Consider the following 24976-nt stretch of genomic DNA (forward strand, 5'->3'; position numbering starts at 1 on the left):
GGCTGGTCTGTGTCCACACGGGGCAGGGGCTGGCTCTCAGTGCTGCCCTGTGCAGCCTCCTCCTCTGCCCTCCTCCTGCTCGGCCAGAACAGAGCCAAGGCTGTTTTCAGCAGAGCCGGCTGGAGAGTTTGTATTTAGCACTGAAGTGGGCCTGGGGGTCCTTCACGAGCTTGCCTGCTGGGAGGACACCCCCAGACCCACTCTGGGCTGAGGTTTTAAGACTGAAGAGTTAGGGAAAATGCTCCATTTTTCCTGCTATTTTGGGAATTGAGTGCTCACTTGGGAAGGGGTGTGTCAGGTTGGTGCTTGGATCCTGGTGACAGGATCGTGGCAGGGGAGGAGAGAAGCTGTCACTTTGTTACTAGCGTGCTGCAGATGCTGCCGGGAGAAGAGGCCTGCGTCACCTTCTGTCTGTAGTACGATTCCTTCCAACACCCACCACGTGTGTCTCACAAAAAGCTCTTACTCATGCCCCAACCGTACGAGCTGTGGATCAAGCCTCGCCGGCATGAGTGGGGCTGCTCGTTGCCTGAGGTGCGCGGGTGAGGAACTGGGGGGGGGTCTACAGACCAAGGTGGGGGCTGCCACGCAAGTCACAGCGGGCACCAGGCTACACAGCCACATGCCTTGTTTCCATCAGTTACTGCAGCAACTGCACGGGAGCAGTGGGTGGCACTTTTACAAACGAAGTAAACTTTAGCTCCTGAGTGTTAAGGAATTTGCCCAAGGCCCATAAGCCTAGATCCCTCTAGAGAGATAGAAATACAAAATGAAACAGAACCGCTTCCCGATGCGGTGGGTTTGCCACCATGTGTCCCTGAGCTTTCTGATGCCTACTCACACCTTGTAATCCAGGTGACTACTGGTGAAAGGCAGAGAGCCAGTAGTGGTCCTCATGGAGACAGCAGGCTCTGACTGAGGAGTGGCTGGGTGTTATTTACCTAAAACACAGCCCTCCTCCCAGCTACAGCCTCGGCCAACTCCAGCAAGCCTGTGAACCCTGGGTGGTGCTGCGTGGGCATGCCTTGTGCCCACGTGGCCCTGGCCCAGTGGTCACCATGGCTCTCGCTGCCCCACTGTGTCTGCAGATGTATCTGGGAAGCTGCGGATCTGGGATACCACGCAGAGGGAGCACCTCTTGAAGTATGAGTACCAGCCTTTTGCAGGGAAGATCAAGGACATTGCTTGGACGGAAGACAGCAAGAGGATTGCTGTGGTCGGAGAAGGAAGGGAGAAGTGAGTCAGCCCCTCCTTGCTTGTGTCCCTTGCTTGGCTTCCTTTCCTGGGTGCCCCTGGTGGGAGGGCTACAGTGACATCAGTGCCAGCATGGACTAGTGTGTATTGAGACCCCATAGGTGCCAGAACTCTCCAGCCCCCTTCACAGGGGTGTGACTAGCCTGAGCCACTGGCTCTTTCAGGGTTGGCCTCAACGACATGTAACCATGGGTGAACCCCTCAGGGTTTGTCTCAGGGCCCAGGTACCTTCTCCATCTGTCTCTGACATCCTTGGCCTTTCACTTTCTAGAACTCCAGCCATCATCCCCACATTCCAGGCAGCAGTAAAGGGAGAAAGTGAAAGGGATACAGCTCGTAAGAGCATTATTGGGGTCCCTCCCAACAGCTTCCACATGGCCACACCTAGCTATAAGGGAGCCTGGCCATATTTTTTCCCCCTAGCTGGGCCCATCCCCTGAGGTCACCTTACTAAGAAAGAAGGGGCAGGTAGATAACTGGGTAGGCGGCCTGAGTGGCTGCTTGGGGTCTAGCAACCAGCAGGGTCAGGTTTTCTTACTCTGTTGCGGTCAGGGTTCCCTCCACAGCTGGCTGCAGGCACTTGAACTTCTCAGGCACACCTTTATTTCTCCTCCTCAGAGGTTCTTTTCAGTGCATGTTCTGGTAGGTATTAATTCTTACATAGTTTTTCAAGTCATTCCTGTTAGTCTTAACCGTTCCTTTTTCATTTGGTTACAAATAGTAACCAAAGCATTTTCATTGAATGCCAGCCAGCCTAGAGCAAGGCATCACCTTCTTTCTAGTAGGGGATGGTGACTGGTCTATTTCTTGGTTCCCCCCAAATAAAACTTATGAAACTGATGAAGCCATAAAGCTGTTCCCCTGGCAGGTGCTTTTAAAGCACCCTGAATGTGGAGGCTCGTGGGTGCTGGACCATACAGACAAAGACACCCGGTGCCTTCAGTGTCTGTTCTTGTCACAAGTGCGTGGGCTGGAGCTGTGCTCCCAGCACCCACTCCCCTCCTGAGCACCGGCAGCTCCGCTGCCCAGTTTCGTCGACCTTCCCCAGGATTGGTTGGTTTGTTTTCCTGTGACTCCTCTCCTTGGACAAAGGTTTGGTGCCGTCTTCCTGTGGGACAGCGGCTCTTCCGTGGGCGAGATCACGGGACACAACAAAATCATCAACAGCGTGGACATCAAGCAAAGCAGGCCATACCGGCTGGCGACGGGCAGCGATGATAACTGCGCCGCCTTCTTTGAGGGGCCACCATTCAAGTTCAAGTTTACAATTGGCGTAAGTAGACTTCTCTCTGTAGAGTGATTTTAACGTTGTGGTTTGTCTGTGGAGCCAGCAGAGTCTAGACCTGTTAGATGCTGATGGCAGGAACGTTGCGGACATACACCATTAATATCGTGATGTGTAGCTGGAAAGTAGGGTTTACAGGGGCAACCTCACACCACACCAGTTCCCAGTCCTCCTAATCCTACATGTGGATGATTCCAGCAGGAAGGGGTCTGCAGAGGGGGAGCTTTGCCCTGGGGCGATATATATATTTCTGGGGTGGTGTAGGATGCATCTCTGATGCTGTGTGACCAGTCCTGGCCTAGAGGTACCTTGTTCGAAAGGGGAGTCCAGGCGTGGTGTCAGCCTGCTCTTTGGTTGTGCCAACTTGAGACGTGCTGAGTCACCAAAATGGCAGAGTTGGTGAGCTTCCAGGGACATCTGGATTTGTCTCCTCGGGAGAGATGGTAAGGGTGGGGACACACCTGTAAAGTGATAGGCAATGAGATGCTTTGTCTGTAGAAGATGCGTGTTCCACATGCCCTAGTGGAATGTCGTGGGTGTTGCGTATAAATGGCTTTGGGGTCTGAGTCCCAGCTCTTCAGATGCTCCCTGACTGGCACAGGGGCCTGAACTCCTAAGCCTCACCTTTCCCATCTGCAAGCTGAGTGTGGAGGGCACGAGCATCAGAGCATTTTAACCATGAATTTCAGCTGTGCACAACGGCCCAAAGATGCAGAGCGGTTCAGCATCCTGCCTCATAGGGATTATATGAGATAATGCCCTTCAAGTGGCTGGCTGTGGGCTCCTGTTAACTTTGATGACTGAACACAGTGAATCATAAACAGCAGGCAGGGCGTAGCCGTTAAGGGCAATGACGCTTCCTCAGCAAGTCCCCAGAGGGCAGGACTCACGCAGTGGGCAGAATTTCCAGACACAGATCTTGGCTCGGGTACAGAAGGGCTCTGCGCAGGTTCCCTGTTTGTAGTAAAGCGGGCTTCATTTCCTCCTGGGGCCGCTGAGCAGGGCCTGGCTGGCTGTGTGGGAAGCACAGCAAGGGGTTCTGTGCCCTGCGGGGTGTGCAGCTCCAAGGTCCCTTCCCGACACCCTGCAGTTCTCAGATGCTGTCTCCTGTGGCTGCTGCCTAATTGGAAGGTGGTGGGGGCTCTGTTGAAGGCTGTGGTTCATGGTCAGTGTTCACCGTGGAACACCAGGTGAAAATGCTGAGTCAGATAACTGAACATCCTGCTCCGCACCCAGAAGAGGAAGGAGGGAGATCAGAGGCTTCTGTGGTAACAGGAGGCCATCCTAGCTTGTCTCAGGGAAGCTGTGCTGCTCTCAGGCCCCCGACACGTTCTGTTTGGTTTCACTTGGCTCTGTTCTGGGCTTTGGGTGGGTGGGGTTCTTTTCCTGGCACAGAGAGGGATCGTTTCCTCTTTGCAGATGTAGATTAAACCCAGCAGGGAGCGGCCCAGTGGTGGGTGGTAGAGTCCACTGGAGCCTTTGCCCTCACCACCCTGCCAGCCTTCTCCGTGTGCTCACTCAGGGAGTTGGCTGGAATATTCTTTCTCTTTCCATTTTCCTTCTAACCTGAGAGCAGAACCCTTACCCCGAGGCCCAGGCCCAGTAATGTCAGGTGGAAATGTTTGCCCAGCTGGCACCTGTCTCTGGGGTGAGCACACAACTTTCCCTCAAGTCTTGGTGCAGCCCGTTGCCGGTGGGTCCTGTGTAAGGATCTAGGAGAGATCAGAAGGGGCTGTGGACCAGGAATGGGGGGACATTGGGTGGCAGCCCAGCGCTGCAGCTGGCTGGCTTTGCGATTCCTGGGCTGGTCGGGCCTCTGGTCCCCCGGGAAATAGGATGATGATGACCGTCCTCCGCTGGCCCTACAGAGCTATAGAAAGGACGTGAGAAATGCTGTGAAAGTCTGAGTTTCCATGAGGAGTTCTTGGGCTTCTGTTGGAAAGGACTCTAACAGGCTCCGTTGGCCTGGCGTGGGAAGGACAGGAGGGCACTCAGGTCCCCCCACACCCGCCCAGAATGCCTTATAAGGTCTTGATGACTTTTAGGATCAGTCTGCGGCTTTCTCATGTGTATCTGCCCTAGGCCTTCACAACCCCAGAATAAAGCTGTCGTGTGGAGGCTGCCTGTTCATCCAGGTTCCAGTTCCTGCCACATTCCTCTTGACCGTGGTGAATGCCATGGGTTAGGGCTGGGCATATGAGAAGCACAGGGGTTGAGTTCAAGTAGCTGTCTTGAAAAGGAGTAAGTTGTGAACTTCAGTACCCGCCGAAACAAAACTGATGCTATTTGCACCTGAGTGGGAGTGAAAGCAGTATTTCCAAGACAAAGCAGTGACTGTACTTATCTCACATCAGGTCACGCCACCCGTCCATCCTGCTGGCCTGAGTGCAGGGGGTCATGTTGCTTTCCTTTTTGCTCGTGAGTTTGTTGGTTTAAACCAGCTTCTCATGTTGTGCAGAATGAGAGTGTTGACTCCTGGTTCCACCAGAGCCAAGTCACGGCTCAGCTTTAGCCAGACTGCCAGCTCCCACTCGGGCCAGCTTTAGTCCTCGTTTGCCTAAACCCGAAATGGGCTTAAGAGGCTGCAGGAGCTCAGGGTGGAGGAACCTTTCACCTGGAATAGGCTCGGGCACCAGCTTGCCCACAGCCCACTCACATTTCTGATGCAGTGGGTGGCCGAGGAGGTGACTTCCCAGGATCATAGGAGACCAGCTGTGGGACGGAGGCCCTGGGCAGCAGGGTCTCCACCTCCAGCTCTGGCATTCTGTGGACAAAGGTTTAGCTTCCCCTTTGAGGAGCGAAGGATGGCCTGAAAAGAAGGGCGCAGGTGGGACCTTGCCTCTGCCTGCCTCCGCCATAGGGATTTCTTCCCGCCGAGCACGTCCCTGTGATAGATGTGCCTCCATGTGTGATGACAGGCCCTAGTAAAGGTCTCTAGCTTGCCTGCCTTTTCTCTGCGCCTTGGGCAAGTTTCTACCTCTCTGGCCTCCTGCTTCCTCCGCTAGATGAGCAGGTCAGCTGCCTGGATGACCACAGCCGCCCCTTCCGGAGCGGGTACCCCTGAGAGCTGTGTCCGCACCCCAGGTGCTGCAGTTGATGGGACACTGTGTCTAATGAAATTATTGCTTAGAGCAACGAGTGTCAGGGGCTCATTTGTCCAGGCTGTGGCTGTGGGACCTGGAACTGGAAACCTCTTGCCACATCTACCCGTCTCTGAGAGCGGGTGGAGCACAGCTGTGGTGGAGGGGATGCCTGGTCTCCCAGCCAAGGTGAGCTGCACGGCTGGCTGACTGCGCCAGGACAGGTGTGTGATCCACACGTCACAGCCGTCTCTAGACGGGGTGTCCCACTTCCTTCCAAACAGTTGGAGGCAAGTTGAGTTAGAAAACTCAGTCTTGGCTGTTAATAGAAGTGTTGCCTTCCTGGACAACTAGGGAAACTTCAAGCTCTATTATGCAAGATTTTCTGGTTGGTTTTTCCTGTTTCCTTACTCATGACAGGGCAGAAAGCAGCAGTTTTGGTTCAAGTGTGTATCGGGTGCCCACACTGTACGTGGCACTGGTCTGGGCATACAGAATGCCCCTGCCTCGTCCTTAGCCATCCCCCCTTGTGTCGGCTGGTCTTGCTTTCACAGAGCTGTGTGTGCATTAGTGATGCTCACAGAAGGAGCTCAGCAGGGCCTCCTCTTCCTCCCCCTCGTCTCCCTTCCACTCCACTCCTGAGCAGACCACAGCTGACGGCGGGGTGAGTGACCTGGCCAAGCTCATGTGGGTGGTAAAGGGCCCAAGGAGGATTAGAATGAGCCTTTGTCCTGTTGTCTGGGTCTCTTTCTCCAGAGGAAGGAGGTAACTGGGCAGATCTGTGGGGGAGGCAGGTGGAGTGCGGGGTCTCCTTCCTGCTTCTCAACAAGCTGAGGCAGGCAGGGACATGCTGCTGCCATCAGGGTACTTTACAGTGAAGACTCCACAGAGGGTTTGGGAGGGGGCGGTGGGCTGAAGAAGGGCGAGGCAGCTTTTCAGGTCAGGGTGGAAACCCGTTTCCGAGCGCCAACCCTGGAGGCACGTGCTACGCCCAGGGAGGGAGGAGGTGTGGTGGGCACAGGCACCTGAGCTTGTTTCTCCCTCCACTGGCTCGTGACAAGGGAACAAGGCAGAGGGGCACAGGGCGTTGCAGTGTGAGGGTTAGTAGCCTGGGGCTACTATATCCGGGGGCAGCTGAGCCTGGAGGAGGCAGGGGGGGCTCCCAGAGGGGACACCTGAGCTGACCAGCTAGTCCACCTGTGCATGCTGGAGTCAGGCCATGGAGCCCAGTCCACTGTGTCTGTATCAGTGACGTGGAGTCGGGTGCATTACTTAATCATTACCTAATTGCTTCACACCTCAGTTTTCTTAGTGCTGAGGGAGGCAACACTGTGTAGGGGAGGTAATGACAGTGGGGGGGTTAATGACTAGGGATGAGTGGGGGTGCGGTAATGACAGTCAGGGGGTCCTTGGGAGGATCCACTGACACAGTCCCACCAGAGTCCAGTGAGTGCTGGCTGTGACTGAGGTGCAGGCAGGAGGGGCTCAGTACCAAGGCCCTTCCACACCAGAGGAGGCCCAGTGAGTGGGGCCTCGGCCCACAGGACGGTGCTGGGACCCCGTGGCTGGGGAGGGGCAAGGGCCGGCAGCCCCAGCTCAGTAGGTGGCAGCCAGGAACCCCGCATGTTGTCTCCCCACACTGTTCCTACTTTGTACTCTGGCCTCACCTCCCTGTGGAAGGGGCTCTTTTTAGTCCTCTTTTTTTTGGTTAATGGGCTGTTCACTGCTCCCTCCCTTTAAATGGGCTATTTCAGGAGCAGACATCAGTCTCCTGCTCATTTGGACACTTGGCTAGAGTTGCAGGAAAAGCTGACAGGGAGGAGTTCCTAAAGCCACACAGCCCAGGCCTCGGGGGGCATCTGCTCCGTCTGGCCTTCACTAAACCCACGCCAGTCACGGTCCCCCAGGAGCCCGCATTGTTCCATGGCCTGGGGAAGGGGACGACAAACACGTCAACACGTGCACAGTCCCCATGATGGTGGGGACTGCCGAGTGCTGTGACCGAGGAAACGGATCCAGGGAGAGGGGCCGGGCAGTCAGGGAAGGCCTTTCTGGGGGAGGCTCACTCCAGTCACTGTCTGGAGCTTGGCGGCCGCGGGCTTGGGTGTCTGTGCTGTCTTCCAGGAGGGCCTCCTGACCCTGTGAGCCGGGGTTTACAGGGGCTGTCCCTGTTCTCCTCGCAGGGGACCAGTGAGACTGGAGTTTGTTACGAGTTGGAATTGAACGGTGGCTGAATGTTCCTCTGATTCATAGCATATTCCTTATGCCCAGTAAAGAGAAGTCAGCGCCCCACTGTGGCACTCCCTTGAGCTGCGAGGTCTTTCGGCATCCCACTTCCTGGGGAGTCCTCCTTCACTGGGCCAGCCAAGGCTTGGTCGGTCACAGGGACCCAAGGGGGGAGCCAACCCAGCCCCTCCTCCACCTTGTGGAGGAAACCGGGAGCAGCGGGGATGGGTGAGCAAGTAGAGCTCACGGATGAGTGGACTGACGTTTGTTCAGATGTCTAGAACTTGAGCCGTGGTTTTGTCACTTAAGAGATTTTCCTTTAACCTCATCCAGAAGAAGGAGCTGTGCCTGCCTGCCCCATCCTCCCCACAAGGCGGTTCTGAGAGGAATGAGCAAGAAGTCTGGGCAGCTTTCTCTCAGAAACCTTCCTATGACTGGCTTTGAACCACTACTGGCCCTGCAGGCCCTGAGGGAGGGTAGCATGGGGCCCTGAGGGCTGACATTAACAGAGGGACATGGGCCTCCTGAGGGCCGACAGCAACAGAGGGACGTGGGCACCCCAAGGGCTGGCAGGGACAGAGGGACGTGGGCACCCCAAGGGCTGGCAGGGACAGAGGGACATGGGCCCCCTGAGGGTCAACAGAGACAGAGGGACGTGGGCCTCTGTGCAGCTGGTTCCCTTACAGCCTTGGGTGGGTGGCAGAATGGTGGCAGTCAGCCTGAGTTGTTAAGGATCTGACTCCAGGTGCCTCCCCGTCTTGTGCCAGGGGCACAGAGCTGGCATAGTTGAGTCGAGGCCTCTAGACAAGAAACTGGAGACCTGGGCTCTCCTGACCCAGCCTCTCTGGGCCTGGCTGTCTCCTGCACAGATGTGCCTGGAGGCTCTGCAAGGCCCCTCGTAGGGGGGAGTGGGGAGGGCGTGTGGCAGCCATGGAGGCAGAACAGTCAGGAGGGCCTGAGAGATCGCATTTGGGAAAGTTGATTGTTTCCACTTCCATTCAGTTTGGTGGGTTGCACCTACTAGGAAACCGTTGTCCTTCAGTTCCGCGTACCTAGGACCGCTGGACAACAGAACACAAGCCTTAGAGCCAGGATGAGCGGGCAGGAGAAGCTAAAGAACAGAACACACAGCTCAGCCTGAACACAGGAAACGGCGCTTCGGGCACTACACCCAGACGGTGCTATCCTTGCCTCCGGGCCTCTGGGTCGCCCTGACCTGCGGGGCACCAAGGCACCTTGCAGACCTCGCTGTCGGGCCTGGTTGAGCCTCAGCACTGGGAGGCACCTGCGCCCCGTCATGGGTGCTGGTGATGACCCCGTAGAGGACAAGCTCTTCAATCAGTCCCACGATGGTGCTGGCTGCAATGAGGCAAGACGAGATGGGGGCCTGTACAGGGTGGAAGCTGTGACTGTGTGATCAGCAGTCATCCCTCTGCGCTCCCTGTGGTCAGGGGCCTTGGCGTTCTCAAGTTTTCATCATCATCATCAGTGCGGTGGGAGGGTCTCTGCATCCCTGACTCACTGGTCTAGGACCAGCTCTTGGCCTGACACCCCACCTCCCCCACCCCGACCCCGAGCGGATATGACCCTTGAGAAGGGACCCCTGGAGCCAGACGCAATTTCGGCTAGCTCTGGCCTTGTCAGTTGAGGGTTTAATTGACAGTTGAATTGGTGAGTGGGAAGGGCAGGCTTGCTTTGCATCGGTGCTCTGGACTGGATTTTTTCTGGCCAGAGAGGTTTGTCTGATAGGGCTGAGGGCGAGCGCCTGGCCTGGAGGTCTCAGCAGGCGGGCGGCCTGGAGCCACAATCTCAGTCGTGTGGTTCCCAGGAGGAGAGCTGCCTACCCAGGGAAACCACTAGTCACGCACCCCCATTCCTCCTGCTGACCCTCCCCAGTGGACTTTGCAGGGCCATTGGTCCCTTTGATCCCTGGCCCTGGGGCTCCCCTGCAGGGGAACCGTGGCACCGATTTCTCCTTCCTGGCCTGGGTTTCTTCAGCACTGCAGTGAGCACAGTTTACTTGAAGGGTTATCACGTGAGCACCACAGACGTTTGTTACGTGTGTTAGTTTCCTGGGGCTGCCGTGCCAAAGTACTACGAACTGGGTGACTTAAATGACAGGAATTCATGCTGTCAGTTCTGGAGGCCGGAAGTCCGAGCTGAGGTGTCAGCGGCTGTGCGCCCTTTCATTCCTTCCTCGTCTCCTCCAGACTCTGGTAGCCCCAGGCATCCCTTGGCTGTGGGAGCACAGCCTCAGTCTCTGCCTCCATCTTCACATGGTCTTCCCTCTGTGTGCATGGTTGATGCTTAACGCGTGCTTGCAGGTGAGGTGCGAGAGGGGCAAGGCCTTGTGTTAAGGAGCTTAGTGTTTGCGGGGTTGAGAGGATCATTCCCTGGTGCAAACCCTTCTTGACTGAGCAAACAATGAGCTCATTTACCTTTCAAGGGAGGGAATCAGCCTGGAGGTCACCTCTCCTCACTTGCTGAGACTCTCATTCCGATGAAGGTCATAACCTCTTTAATTTCTTGAAAACCTCAGTTACTCGTCAGCAAGTACCCACTGAGCACCTGCTGTGTACTGGGCCTGGTCGGGCCCTGGAGACCCGGGGAAGAGGCCTTGTGATCCTGGCATCAGGAAGCTTAAGGGTTGGGGCTGTCCACGGAGGTCAGGGGACATGTCTCAGCGGAGGGAGGCCTAGCTGGAGCATGGCGTTCCCGCTGGGCTGAGTCAGACCTCCCAGCCAGTGAGCAGCTACTTCCGACTCATTCCCAAGTCTCCTGTGGCCTGGCAGTTCACGGTGGTCGCAGTAGCTGATGTTTGAAGCAGGCTGCGTATTTCACAGAGGGCTTTCCTGAACTTCCTGTTGTCAGATGTTAACTGTCCGCTTTCCCGCAGGACCACAGCCGCTTTGTCAATTGTGTGCGATTCTCTCCTGACGGGAACAGATTTGCGACGGCCAGTGCTGACGGCCAGGTAGGGGCTGGGGGCTGTGGGGTGGGACTTCATCTCATTGTCCTCTGCGACTGTTCAGAACAGACACACTTGTAAAGCCAGTCTTGATGTGCGGAACTCAGAAATCTCCCTTCTTCCCACTTCCCAGAACGTGGCTTGGTTAAGGGGCTGTGTCCTCAAAGCACAGCAGACACGTCTCCGTCTCTCTCCTTTTAAATGGAGCTCGAAACACAAGCTATTAGCACTTTTTTTAAACGAATTCTTTTTTTAAGAGTCGCAGTCACAGACTCGCTTGATGATAAAGCAATGATAAATAAAGAAGAGCTCATTTGGGGTGCTAACTATTAAGTGCATTCACTCACACACACAGATGATCCACATATATTTTTATTTCTTGAAAGATATACATCTATGATGGGAAGACGGGAGAGAAAGTGTGTGCGCTGGGAGGAGGCAAGGCTCACGACGGAGGCATTTATGCTGTAAGTATGGGTTCACGCTTCAGGACTCTGTGGTTGTGGGTGGACTGTATTTGCGTTGCAGATAGAAGGTTAAAATGTGGGATTCAGAGTCAGGGAGGAGGTGTAGAGTTTCAGGGTCACAGAGCACAGGGTGATGTGGCCTAGGGAAGCAAGTGGCCAGAACAGAAGGCCCAGATACTCATCCCATCTTGCCCTGGTGTATCCCATCACCTCCCGGGCTTTCCTTCTCCCTGCTCAGAAATGAGGGCTGTGGACAGGTTGCTTTCTGGGGTCCCTTCCCTTTCTGGAATGCTCTGACATGTGACATGCCATTTTGTTTGAGTAGATTAGTTGGAGTCCTGATAGCACCCATTTGCTTTCTGCTTCTGGAGACAAAACTTCTAAAATTTGGGACGTCAATGTGAATTCTGTCGTCAACACGTTTACAATGGGCTCCAATGTTCTGGACCAGCAGCTGGGCTGCTTATGGCAGAAGGACCACCTCCTCAGCATCTCTCTGTCTGGGTACATCAATTACCTGGACAAGAACAACCCCAGCAAACCTCTGCGGGTCATCAAGGTAAGGCTGCGTTGGGCTCTGTCTGTAGGGGCTACAAGGAAGAGAGGTGTGCGCCCAGCTAGGAAAGGGCAGCAACAGGTGAGGGAGAGTTGGAGGCTCGCCCTTGGGGGCTTTGTTGGAATGGCAGGATGCTGGTTGCTTTTGAAATGTGAGTATAGCAGGGGTGGAAGGCCAGGCACTGAGTTCCCCTTGAGCTACTATAAGAGTTTAGGGCCTGGGGGCTCAGGCCAGGGGCCCTTACCCCTGCTGTCAGGAGTCATCGTTATGTCCTGAGGGGATCAGCCTCACTCAGGAGCTCACAGGCTGTGTCTTCACTTGTGAGGCAGGACCAGAAATGCGCTGAGCCCCAAGCCGGGGTAAGTGGAGCATCACCATGCTGGGAGGGGCAGCAGGCCGTGGAGCTGGACCTTGGCGATGTGGGATTTGAACACGGGAATGAGAGTGGGGAGACACTTGTTCTGTGTGGTTAGAGCAAAGAAGGCTTGAGGGAGTGGTGGGGAGTGGGAGAAGATGAAGTTGGAGGAGTGGGGGCCTTGAGGGGTAGGAGGACCCTGACCCGGTATCCATCCTCGGTACTTGGGAGGGCTTACTCAGGCACCTGATTCCAGCATCTGCCCTGGGTGCCCCATCCATCAGCCCTGGTGATTTTGACATCTCAGGAAACTTGCAGCCAGACTAGGACCAGGAGCTCCTGTGTCCTTGGGGCCCTGCTCTGGTGCTGCCCACTGCAAACCCTGCTTCTACAAGGGTGGGGGAATTGGTAGGGGCATTGTCAGAGGTGGGAGCTCCAGATCACCTGCTCTGGTGGCCCCGGGCGGGTGACCCCCTCTAAGGAGCCTGAGCCATGACTTCAAGGGAAGGGTCTCCACAGCTGGTCTGCATGCCACACCCCATCCTGGCAGCTGAGCCCCCGGGGCGTTTTAAGCCACTCCAGGTGGCAGACCCCAGTGCTTTCTCATGTACTGCTTACCTGGCTGCTTCACTGCTGTGGAGATAGGTGCCTGGACCCGGTAGGGCTGGTGTGGGCCAGGCTGGGACTATTCCCCTGGGGACCCCAGTCCGCACCTCCGCGGTCAGTGAGTGTCAGCCTCGTGCCCGGACCTGCAGTGCTTTATGCATCTCATAGTCTCTGTGAGGTGGCAGCTCTCGTTGACCCCACTTTACAGATGACCTCGCCTACAAGGAAGGGGCTGAGCCAGGCCATCTGCCTCCTTAACCCCGTGTGACTGGCTCCTGAGGCTCGGGTCAGCTACGTGCTCACTGCGTTCTGTTTGGTGGGGGCGTTGCTGGCAGGAAGGGCTGATGCAGAACAACAGCCGCATCGGGCCTCGCTAGCCACTCTGTGCCGTCTGCTCTCGAAGGTGTGCTTGACCCCTGAGGATAGGGGCACTGGGGCCTCCTCCTCGGTGGGCTCCCACTCAGGGTGATGAGTATAACATGAAGTTGTGTACGGCCTGGCACAGAGTCTGGGGGAGCTGGGAGGGGTCCCTGGAAACAGTCACTTTTCTGGGCCTGCACGTGAAATGGAGGGAAATTGCTCAAGAGATTCAGCCATTCCTGTCAGCCCACTTTCTCTGCCCAGGAGCAGCTTCCCGTGGGCTGCTCCAGCAGTGGGCCCAGGTGGCCATCCCAGGCATCACTCCGTGACTGTTGGTGCCCCAGGACCACCCTGGGAACAAGGGAAGCCTGGATGTGACTGCTCCTGCTGATGTCACTGCCACCGACAGCACAGGCACTGTGGGCCCGGCTCCAGTCTCATGGGCAGAAAAGAAACTCACCTCCCTGCTCTCCTGCCACACATTGCCTGACTCCCGAGCGGGGGTTGGTGCTGATCTCAGGCTGTGTGTGATCTCAGGAGAAGGCTGGAGTTAGAATCGCTGTTCTCAGCTGCAGCGCTCGTTCAAATCACCTGGGAGCTTCAGAAAAGGGCTCAGTGCTGGGCCGGCCCCAGAGGGAGTCAGTCAGAAGCTGAGGGGTGGCTCTTTGGTGCGGTACTTTGAAGACACATGCAGGTGCTTCTGCTTCTCAAGCTTGAAGGTGCCTCAGTCTCACCTGAGAGGGCCCCGATCAGAACACGCAGCCGGCTGCACCCCTGCTCACGGAGTGTGCACATGTGAGAGCAGGCTCGCATTTCTCACAGGCTCCCAGGCATGGCTGCTGCCCCGGGCAGTGGACGTGCACCAGTCCCTGGGCGTCTCATTCAGTGCACATTCTGAGTCCCCGGGCAGTGGGTGTGCACCAGTACCTGGGCATCTCACTGAGCACAGGTTCTGAGTCCCCGGGTGGTGGACGTGCACCAGTCCCTGGGCGTCTCATTCAGTGCACATTCTGAGTCCCCGGGCAGTGGGTGTGCACCAGTCCCTGGGCGTCTCATTGAGCCTGTGTTCTGAGTCCCCAGGCTGCACGGGGGAGACTCCCAGCGAGGCGACAGTCTGAGGACTGTGCTTGAGGTAGCAGCGCTAGCAGGACGCTGTCCTGGAAGGAGATGTGGGTGGAAGTGACTCAGTGTGTCTGTTCACTGGTTCTCCCATCTCCTGAGAACTGTGTGTACCTTTCTCTGAAGATACATGCCACATCGTGGCAACAAATAGACTGCTTGGGCAGTTCCTGGGAGAAAGGCCTAGGCAGGAATTGTGCGACCTGGCCATAGAGCGTTGCTGACAAAGAGCCAAGGGAGACTTGCCTGCCGCTGACGAGGGAAAGAGCTATGATTAGACCACACCTCAGCCGGTTATTTCCATCCCAAGGGCAGTTACGAGAGAGGCTAAGTGCCCCCTTGAAGCCGGTGTCTGGTTGTGGATGAGTGCTCTGTGCCCACCATGTCACCAGTCCAGGAGGTTGTAGGGGTCAGAGCCCTCCGGCAGCTTGGATGGGGAGGGGGAGTTGGCAGAGAAACCTCACAAGCCGGGGGCCGAAGCCAGAGTGGTGAGTTGTGCTTCTGGGTACGGAACACACTGTCCACAGCATCCGGGACTGTGTGGGTCCCGGGGGCCCGGAGGTCTCCCTGCCTGCTGGGTGAGGGTTGAGCCCTCCCATGACTGTTCCCGTTACTGTTGCTTCCCTTCTGTCGAGGCTCAACCTGGGTCAGGGCTCGTCCTCGTCCTGAGAGCAGCGTTTCGTCCCTTGGGGTGCTGCCGGGGTCAGTCTGCATGGACTTGGGTGCTGGGCTGCTGGGGATCTGATTAGACCCACATGCTCAGCCCTGGTCACAGCTAGGTGCCTCAGAGGGAGGGCCAGAACGACGAGGTTTGTCAGTCAGTCCACTGGGGAAGGCTGACCGTGGCTCATGGGAGGTGTTTCAGGCACACCGGGCTGCGGCACATGGAGGGCATTCTGCCTCTCACGCGGGGCTGTGGTCAGTAGAGAGCAGTCGCGAGTGAAAGAGGCAGGATGGCGTGTCCTCGGCTCACCCTGCCCCGTCTGTCTCCTACACAGGGTCACAGCAAGTCAATCCAGTGTCTGACGGTGCATAAAAACGGCGGCAAGTCCTACATCTACTCTGGGAGCCACGATGGGCACATTAATATCCTTTGACTCAGAGCTGGCTCCGGGGACCCTGGCAGGAGAGATGGGAGTTTCCTGTTCCCACGGTACCAGTGCCAGAGGCGAGGCCAGCCAGGTGGCAGCAACAGGACTCCAAACCAGTCCTGGCCGCTGAGATATGCCAGTGTCCACATGGAGGGCCTCCAGCTTCAGGCCACAGCCTTGACCTGATGGGTGACTTCTTGCTGTGCAAACTTGAGTGGTTGCTGAACTTCTCTGAACTTAAGCTGCTTCTCCCCTGTATGACACTAGCACCAGCCTTTTCTCTCTCACAGGCAGTAGAATAGTGAGTGTTAGAATCTAAAAGGACTTGGAACCTTTTAGTAGAGTTCCCCTGTTTTAAAAAAGGGAAAAGTGAAGCTGAGGTTGCTGAAGTGCTTCCCCAAAGTCGCACCCTTGTTGGCAGCGGAGCGAGGACTGAAACCGAGTCCCCCTCTCCTGGTGAGGTTCTTTGCTGTCCCTGGAGGCGTGGGTGGCAGCCTTTACAACCCCCCTTCTGGTGTTTGTGACCTGGGGCTAGTAACCCCCACCTCCCAGGGCTGTCCCATGTTGGAGCAGCTGTCTGTAGGGGTGGAGGGGGACCTGGCTCATAGCGGGGGTGTCATTGGGCTGATTTGTTGCCCCCGACCCCAGCAGTGGAGCCGTGTGCAAGGCCTGCCTCGTGTAGACTTTCCTAGTGTATGTGTTGCCACTCCCCCTGGGAGGGGCTCCCCAGGCACCCTGTGCCTCTCACGCCTTGTCCCTGCAGGGCTTCCCAGTTTTCACAAGCAAGATCCAGGGAGGTCTCCACACAGCCCCGAGGGAGGGAGGTAGATAAGTCACCCTCTGCCCCATTAAATGTGAGGAGGGGAGGGTATCTTGCCCTAACCTGTATCACATCGGGGCCAGGGGCCGGTGGGCAGAGAAGCTCCTAGCACAGCATGAAAATCTGTAGCTGTGCGTCCACAGCGGGCCCAGCATCACCCCCTTACTGGTGCCACCCTTCCTCTCCCTGCTCATCCCCGCATCAGTGCACCAGGACAGTAACCTCTAACCTCTGACACTTAACACATTTCCTTAGGGTCGATGGCTGGGGTCTGCGTCACGAGAACGTGTTGATGGAATACACGCGTGGCTCCCTAAAGGGAACAATGGTCTTTATGTAAAATGAGATTCTCTTTGTTGACCTGAAAGAAGAATTTCATAACTTAAAACACATGTCCCACCTGAGCCCCTCGAGCTTACAGTCCACACACCAGCCCCGCCAAGGTGGATCCGCCCCGGGCCGTCACCCGGCGGCACCTGGGTGGCCATCGGCTCAGCAGCGGGGCACAGCCAGCTTCCTATTAATGGTCAGAGGCTTGATCGCAGGCTACAGAAAGAGCAGGATGAAGCGTTGGCTCAGCTACAGTCACAGTGAAAAGCAGCTTCCTTCTGAAGCCTCTGCCCCAAGAGTGCTGTCCCTTTAATGCAGGAGCCACCACGACGGTTCTGATGCGTTCCCAGCACTAACTGCTATGGCAGCACGAGTCTGAGATCTGCCCTGGCAGCCTTGTGCGACACTGTCCTAGGAGGCTTAGACAGTCTGTCTCTAACTGGGCAAGTTGGGTTATAAATAGCCTGCTGGCCTGCACCCAGGCCGTCTTGCTGGTTTTCCAGAACGTCTGCTCTCTGAAATTCGAATTTGGACATGCGCCAGGAGTTCCCCTCAGGCGCAGCTCGCTCTCCTGCCCCCAACATGCTGCCCGGGATGAGGGATTGGCCACGGCCTCCCCAGAGGGCACGCACCACCTCCTGGAGTTAGGCTTTTCCTTAACCCCTGCCCCACATTACTGGGATTCGGAGACAGGGGAAAATGACTCCTTCGCTGGAAAGGGCCACACGAACCAGGTGTCCAGGATGACCGTGGACGAGTCTGGGCAGCTGGTGAGCTGCAGCATGGACGATACGGTGCGGTACACCAACCTCACTCTGAGGGACTACAGGTGAGAGCCGCCCGAGGACTGGGGTGCATCAGGGTCTGGGGGTCCAGAATGCACCACAGAGCCCCACAAAGGCCCTCTGCTTCTAGTGGTTAGTGCTCATGACACGTTTTCTCTGCTTGTCTCACTTCTTCCCTGAGCACTTACTCTCCTGATGCCCCGCCCTGTGCCAGGCGGCCTGCACAGACCAGACCAGGCACACTCTGCCTGGGAATCCAGGCAGAGCAGGTCTCGCCGAGCTCCCCCTTCGTCAGTAAAGGAGGGTAACCGGTGACCGCAGAGCCTGCCTCGGCCATTGGAAAGGTCCAGCGAGACTGTCAGAGGCACCTGGCACATGGCAGGTGCTCCACAAGGACAGACGGCACACAGGTGACCTGAGTAGAAGGAGCATTGGGTTTGGTTTGGCTCCGGTGCTCCTGGTCAGCAGTCGTTGGAGCTGGGATGGCATCTGTTAACAGATGAGCTGCTGTCTCAGTGCAGGGTGAGCAGGAAGGAGGGACGTGTTCTGACTCGTGGATGGTCAGACTCCATGCCTCCAGCACCCCACAAGTTTTGTGGGTCTCACTTGCCTGGCATCAAACTAGACATTGTGAGTGAGTCAAGCCTGGTGAAAAGTGTGGAAGCTGCCCCAGAACCCAGGTGTCTAGGGCCGGTCATCTCTTCATGCTGCCCTGCAGGGACCCCCGGCATTAGCACGCTGCTTGTGAATATCTTCCCATGGCGGGCAGAGGGCTGTGCTGCTGCCCTGAGCCTCAGCTGATGAGAGAGCCTCAGCTGATGAGAGAGCCCCAGCTGAGCCCCAGCTGGTCACCTTGCCACAGGTGCCCATCCAGTGAGCCTTGAGGACGCCACACTTGGCCCAGTTCCATGGAATTTTCCCCAGTTTACCGTTTTCAAGAAGTCTGTGTGTGCGTGCAAATTTTTCTAGGCTGTGTTTTCATAGCATTAGCTAAAAGTAGAGATAATGTGGTTTTCACCCATGAAAAGTAACAGATTACTTTTGAAAATTACCCTGTTGGGAAGACTGGTTATGACCTCAGGAGTCAGGGGAGCACAGCTCGGTTCTGTCTGTGCCTAGGGAACACAGGGCCTGTGGCCGACAGATGGGACGGAAGCCATGACTGGGCACAGTGATAGGGTGGCGGGTCCTGTCACAGATAAGCAGGAACAGAAATCACTCACTTTACTTCCTTTCACCACCACATTCCCCACGCCCCCAGCCCCCAGCGTGATTTCTAATCTCTTCCAGAATCTGAGTCATTTTTGACTCCCGTGTTTTAGCAAACTGCTCCTTCAGTATAGGTTGCTGTAGAATTCTTTTCTCTGAAACAGCCTGAGTTGCCGTGGGTTTGCAGGAAGTGTGTCTTTAATACCTACACTGAGCCCGTGGAGATGGAAATGACACATTTTCCCTTCTCTCTCTCAGCGGACAGGGAGTTGTGAAACTGGATGTTCAACCGAAGTGCGTCGCCGTCGGCCCTGGAGGATACGCCGTGGTCGTGTGCATTGGGCAGGTACAGTCCCGCCGCAGCCTTGGCTGGAAGAGAGTGGATGGCAGATCAGAGCTGGCAGCCGTGCAGTGTCTGTCTAAATCCTGCTCGTTTCCCGTTTGACAGTCGCTCTAACAGACGATTTTATTGAGTGCTGTTTGCACTCTGCTAGGGCTTCACATGCATTCTCTCCTTTAATCCTCAGCAGTCCCGTCAGTCAGGCACAGTGTGGTCCCCGTCGCACTGATGAGGAAACAGGCAGAGAGAGGGGGAGCTGCCCAAGGTCTGCGGCTGGCAGACGAGCAGAGCTGGGATTTGAACCCGGGCAGCCTGGTCAGAGCCTGCACTTGGGAGTTAGACCACCCTGCACGTCCATCTGCCCGTGAGGCCTACAAGGGTGGTTCTGTCTTCACTCGTGTTCAAACCCCAGCCCTGCAGCATCGGAGCTGTGTGACTTCAGGCATTTTCCTACCCTCGCTGAGCTTCAGTTTTCTCATCCCTGACAGCTCACAGGGAGGAATATGAGGACACCTATTGGTCTCCTTGTACCATCATAAATTCCTTTCGTGAACAAGGAGGCTGAGGGTTAGTGTGATCTGGTGACTTCCCCAAGGCCACATGATGGCAGGGGGCCTCCCAAGTCCGAATGGGTTTGGTGTTCCAACTCTACAGCCTGGGTTCTCGTTCAAGAAAGCGAGGTCACCTACATGCTACTCTTCTGCACTTTCTGGAATGAAGCACCCTTGACTGAGACCCAAGCCTAACCCACTTTGTGCAGGATTCTGCTCCGTGGACGTGGCATCCCAGCATGTGGCCTGGGGAAGGCAGGTGTGACCGAGCCCCGTTGGCACAAGTGACAAACCCTGCTAAAGAAAGCTGCTGTTCAGGATCCACCGCCCTCCTCGTTCTGTGAAGTTAATTGCTTCGGGGGAATGGATTTCTGTGTGTCCTAGATAACACAGACTTCCTGCCAAGCAATTATTGCAAACAGCCTGAGTGGCCAGTGGGGGCACAGAAGGAATAAATGGCTTGGAGCGCCTTGGCGGGGTGGGGGAGAGACTGAAAGGCACGTTCTAGAAGGGCTGCTTCTCTGTGGCGTGGGCTCTTCCAGCCTCGGTGTCTGCACACCTGGCCTTTGCAGGTGAGAGGGTGAGAGCCTGGGCTCTGCAGTAGGCCCGCCTTCTCACAGCCGCAGGGCCTCAGGCAGAGCTCTGCATCTCCAGACCTCGGTTTCCTGTCTGTGGAGTGGCCGTCACGCCAGGCCCTCCTCTGGGGTGCACAGTGAGGGTGACATGAGCTCGTTCAGAGAGGGGCAGGCGAGAATGCCGGGACAGGCCCAAGCAGGGCTCCTACCCTGGGCCCACAGGTTCTGATGAGTCCCGGCCCCTTGGGATCGGGTGTGCACGATTGTTCTGTGATGTGCTGTTACTCACCCCGTTCTCGCGGGCATCTGTGGCCCCTGCTCTAGGGAGGAGGCTTCTGTGGAACGCCCCGTTGCAGATCACAGAGTCAGCAGGATGTGCTAGGAGGGGCTCTTGGTTTTCGGTCAGGAAACAGCCAGGTCCAGATCTTGCCTCTTAGGCAAATGCTTATGCCCCCGGTCCTTACCCATCAGATAGGTAAGCCCACTCCTGAGTCGGGCAGATGACAGAGGTGAATGTTTCTCTCGAGTGCATTTTCAGGAGTGGATTTTAGTGAGGCTGCTGCCTCCCATCCGCCCAGTACCTCCTCCGCCTCCCTCAGCCCACGATACACGTGGAAGCGGGAGGTTGGGGAGGGGGCCTGCCTGCCCTTAGTGGGACAGCTGGCAGGGGTACGACGAGATGAAGCCAGAGCTGTCACAGATCTCGGCCACACTGTCCAGGAACAGTCCAGTAAGTTAAAACTAGGAGGGATAGCAAGGAGCGAGTGGGAGCGGGAGGCAGTAGACGGCCCCCGATGTGGGGTAACCTCTGCTTGTTGCCAGAGGGTAGAAGCTACAGGGTGGTGGCCAGGGCAGGGATTCCAGGATCCTGCGGCCCAGGCATGAGTCCTGGCTCAGCTCTAACAGCTGTGAGGCCTTGGGCATGTGGTGGACTCTCTTTGCACCCCATTTTCTTCTCTATACCATGGGAAGGAGATCTTGCCATCTCCTAGGGATGTAAGGCATGCAACACTCTTAGCAATGTGTGTGGACGTGAACTACTGTTTTTCTTTGCTTTTATTAGATATTTAGTGACCCTGAGCGCTGAATTTCCATCCTCCTGATGTCTGGGCATCGCTAGGTTCTTATCCCCCAGGAGGCTGAGGCTCAGGCGGGTCATGAGCTGTGCCCACAGGCAGTAGGATCAGGCCCTGGGCTGTCTGTCTCCAGAGCCCTTCCTTAGGGCCTGGGCACCTGGGCACTCACCCCCACCTAAGGACTCTGTCCTGTCCCTGTCAGAGTAGGAAGGCAGGTGCTGGTGGGGTGGAGCGCAGGAGAGGTGCGCTGGGGTGCCTCCAGACCACCTTACTGTGAGCCATCTGCCCTGTCCTTGTCCTTGCATTCAGGCTAGTTATGCTGGTGGAGAGCAGAGAGCCTCCATGGGCCTGGGGGGGGGTCCCAGCTCTGTTGTCTGCCTGGGGACCCCCAGTTTTCTCCCTCTAAGAGGGGGCATCAGGCTGTGGGAGACTAACAAGCGGACGCACATTGGATGTTTCATACACTCTGGGTCAGTTTGAAGGGTGCTTCCTCGGACCTGGGAAGCCAGAACTGAGAATCCTCACATTTCATGTTCATTTCCAGTGTTGATTTAGAGCCTCGTCATTTCTAAATGCTTTTGTCCTCTTGCGCCTTCTGAGAACTCTGTTGAGCAAAGCTCGTTTATCGTGCTCATTGTGGGGCTGGAGGAACTAAAGTCCCCACGCCACGTGGCTTCCTGGGAGGTCGGTGCCAGTAGTGGTAGCAGTAACGTAGTGACGATGGTGGTGGTGACAGCCAATGTTTATTGCAGTCCTGTGACTAGGAACTGTTACTGTGCCCACTGACTGACAAGTAAGGAAGCACATCTCTGCACAGGCCTGAGCCAGTCAGTGTGGCTGGAGCCTGCCTGGCCCCGCACTGTCCTGCCCCCAGGAGGGTTGGGACGGACCATAGACTAGGACTGACCCGTCTGTCCCGGGCCTTTGCGGCTCTAACCGGCTGTCTGCATGCTTCCTAGATCGTCCTGCTGAAGGATCAGAAGAAGTGCTTCAGCATCGACAACCCCGGCTACGAGCCCGAAGTTGTGGCAGTACACCCCAGCGGTGACATGGTGGCTGTCGGGGGCGCGGTAAGGACCCCGTTGCCTTCGCCTTCTGGGTATCTGGGTGGTTTGGGGGCGACCTGAGCTGCGTGAGTGTGGTTCTGTCTCAGGGCACACGGGAGGGCAGTGGGACTGGGCCCCTGGGAACCAGCCTGGGGCATCTCCTGCTGCCTGAGTGAGAGCCCCCTTGGGCTGCCCAGCCCCCAGGACCCTCGTCCTGGCCTGTGCAGTGGTGTGGAGGAGACAGAGGGCCCCACGGTGAGGAGGGGCTGTGCTGAAGCACACGGCAGGGAGCCCAGAGGAGGGGACATTGTGGCCTCGGTGAGGGTCCCGTGAGTGGCTGAGGAGTGCGAGAGTGTGGCGTGTTGGGACAGGAGTGGTGCTGACAAGCTGGGCTTGGAGCTTGCGGGGAGGAGAGTGACAAGCAGATCATAACACCTGCGAAGTAAAGTACTAACCTGATGGTTTCACGGTTTTCCTGGAGTTCTGACTTCTGTCGTCCACACTGTAGTTCTCCGGCTCTCTAAGGAAGACTAGTGCTGCGTGGACTGCAGGGTTTGTCTGCCAGCCCAGGTCTGAGTGCGGGCCACACTGCCTCCGTCCTCACCTGGCCCTGCGAGGGCAGGGTCGCTGGTGAATGATTCTGCGGCTGGAACATCAGGCCTTTCGCTCTAGTTGGGGAAGCCAGTGCTTGGGCAGCGCCATCCCTGTGCCAGAGGCCGGGCAGGCATTTCATGCCGGGCCCCGTCTCATCTGGAGGTGCCGGATGTGGAACTGAGCCAGCTCGAGAGCCAGCCTTTCCTCACGGGCCAGGCCGCTCCCCACCCACCCTCAGGCGTGTCCTGAGAAACAGCCTTTGCCTTTTTAGGGAGGGGTTCCCAGCCGGGGTCCTGGGGCAGGAGGTTAAGGTCAGAAGTGGGATTTGAACCTGATGTTCCTCTGGCACAGCCACATCACCATGCCCTGCTTCTTAGGCCTTCCCTTTTATCTCCTGAAAAAGAGATTGCTGGGTAGTCCATTCTCTCAGCTAGGACCTCGAGGCGTCGGCAGTTTTCATCTTTCCAACTTGTCTCCAGTCCTAGGCCTGTGCATTTTTGTACATCCCACAGGTGCACATCTGCGTTTCTATGGAGTTACCCCATTGTCCCATACACACGAGTGTCATTTATTTTAATGATGTTATAACATTCCAGCGGGTGAGTGTCACTCACCCTGACGGTGGACATCGGCAGTGTGTGGTTCCCATGATCTCCATGTGCCATCTGTGAATGCAGCCTTTCCCTTCCTTCCAGTTTCCCTTGGGGGCAGGTTCCTCTTCACAAGACTACAGAGCCCAGACTCCTGCTGCGTGAGGCATGGAGTGGGCTGGTCAGTGGCCTCAAGGACTGCTGTGCTCAGAGAGCCACATGGGGCTGGACTTGGTGTTCCTCCCTCAACAGAGGCAAAGCAGGAGGGCGTCGTGGACATAGCAGACCTTGTGGTTGTCTGGAAGGCCGACAGCTCAGCTGCCCTGAGAGGACGAGCTGGTCCCTGATTGCCTTGCAGGGCAGCCTCGGGCATTCACAGGGTCCCCACCCACCCCAATACTTCCCTTTTCCTTCTCAGGCCCCCTTCTGCTCGCCTTGCCACCTTCACTGATTCATTCCAGCATGTGTTACGCTTCTCAGGGCCTGGCCCTGGACAGGGCTCTGGGAGCATAAAATTGAGGGGATCCCTGGCCTAGAGGGGAGGTGCCCAAAGTGCCTCCACCCTAGCTGAGCTCCCAAAGCACAGGTGGGACCGTCAGCACAGATGCCCAGGCAGCTCCTGGAGGCTGCAGCTGGGGAGCAGAGCGGAACTGGGCTGTTGAACATCCTGTGGGCATCTCTGGCTCGAGGACCCCTGGAGTTCAGGGACAGCCAGTGGCTGAGTGGCGCATGCCCTGTGGAAAAGCAGGTGTGCCTTCCCTGAGATGTGCCTGGACCGCGATGCCTAGGGAGTCTGTAGGAGATGGCGGGCTGGACAGAGGGAAGTTTCACCAGAGAGGGGAGCCTGGCGCCTGAAGGAATCGGCTGGGGGCTGGGAGCAGGCAGGGAGCACGAGGGGCCAGATGGTGTGGCTGGAGGGGACAAGGCCAGATGGTCGAGGGCCCTTGCTGGAGAGTTGACACGAGTACAGGCGTTTTCTCAGCCTGTGAATACCTGCATTGGAACTTTTTAAAGTATTCATGAAGAAAAGCAGATTCTTGAGCACCCAAATATGCAGAATCCGAATTGGGGGTGCCTAAGATTCTGCATTTTAACCATCTTCCGAGTAATTCTGCCGCTGTGCTGAGTAAGCCAGGAGAGCTCTGAGGGACTTGAGGAGGCATCCTCTGGTGCCCTGTGGAAGGAGCAGCTCACCTGGCTGCGGGGGCAGTACGTGGGCTGGTGGCTGAGTTGGGGCAGCAGATAGAGGGAAAAGCACTTCTTACTGATACCCCAGCCTCTCCCTCCAGAAAGAAGGGCATCGACAGTGTGTGTGTGACCCACTGCCCCTCTGTCCTGCAGGACGGGAATGTCCGCCTGTACTCCATCCTGGGCACCACGCTCAAGGATGAGGGCAAGCTCCTGGAGGCCAAGGGCCCTGTGACCGACGTGGCGTATTCCCACGATGGTGCCTTCCTCGCCGTGTGTGATGCCAGCAAAGTGGTCACAGTCTTCAGCGTTGCTGACGGCTACTCGGTAAGTGGGCGGACTGCCCTCTGTCCCCATGCTGGGCAGTGCAGATGGCGGGCGGGGGCCAAAGTTTCTCTCCTGTTGTCACCAACCAGGTGGATACAAATGAGACCACATGGCTTCATCACTCTCAGAGCATGAGTGACCTGGGACAGGGAGACTTTCCCTAGTGTCTGGGAGCTTG

The 24976-nt window shown here is 56.8% G+C and overlaps 1 protein-coding gene across 2 annotated transcripts in view; it reads left to right on the top strand.

The window, feature by feature from the left end:
- The window catches only part of WDR1 (WD repeat domain 1), a 44013-nt gene that overhangs the window by 15025 nt on the left and 4012 nt on the right, over window positions 1–24976 (top strand). Inside the window, exons 4-13 of one of the 2 annotated variants that reach the window (XM_023638348.2) lie at window positions 1089–1236; window positions 2347–2527; window positions 10742–10819; window positions 11200–11280; window positions 11606–11839; window positions 15275–15362; window positions 17190–17346; window positions 18770–18857; window positions 22013–22123; window positions 24625–24798. In XM_023638348.2, coding sequence (XP_023494116.1) covers window positions 1089–1236; window positions 2347–2527; window positions 10742–10819; window positions 11200–11280; window positions 11606–11839; window positions 15275–15362; window positions 17190–17346; window positions 18770–18857; window positions 22013–22123; window positions 24625–24798 — 1340 coding nt within the window. Of the gene's footprint in view, window positions 1–1088; window positions 1237–2346; window positions 2528–10741; window positions 10820–11199; window positions 11281–11605; window positions 11840–15274; window positions 15368–17189; window positions 17347–18769; window positions 18858–22012; window positions 22124–24624; window positions 24799–24976 lie in introns of both variants that reach the window. The other variant, XM_070262705.1, reaches the window with a different exon arrangement.

Source organism: Equus caballus, chromosome 3 (assembly GCF_041296265.1).
Source record: "Equus caballus isolate H_3958 breed thoroughbred chromosome 3, TB-T2T, whole genome shotgun sequence".
NCBI classification, from domain to species: Eukaryota; Metazoa; Chordata; class Mammalia; order Perissodactyla; family Equidae; genus Equus; species Equus caballus.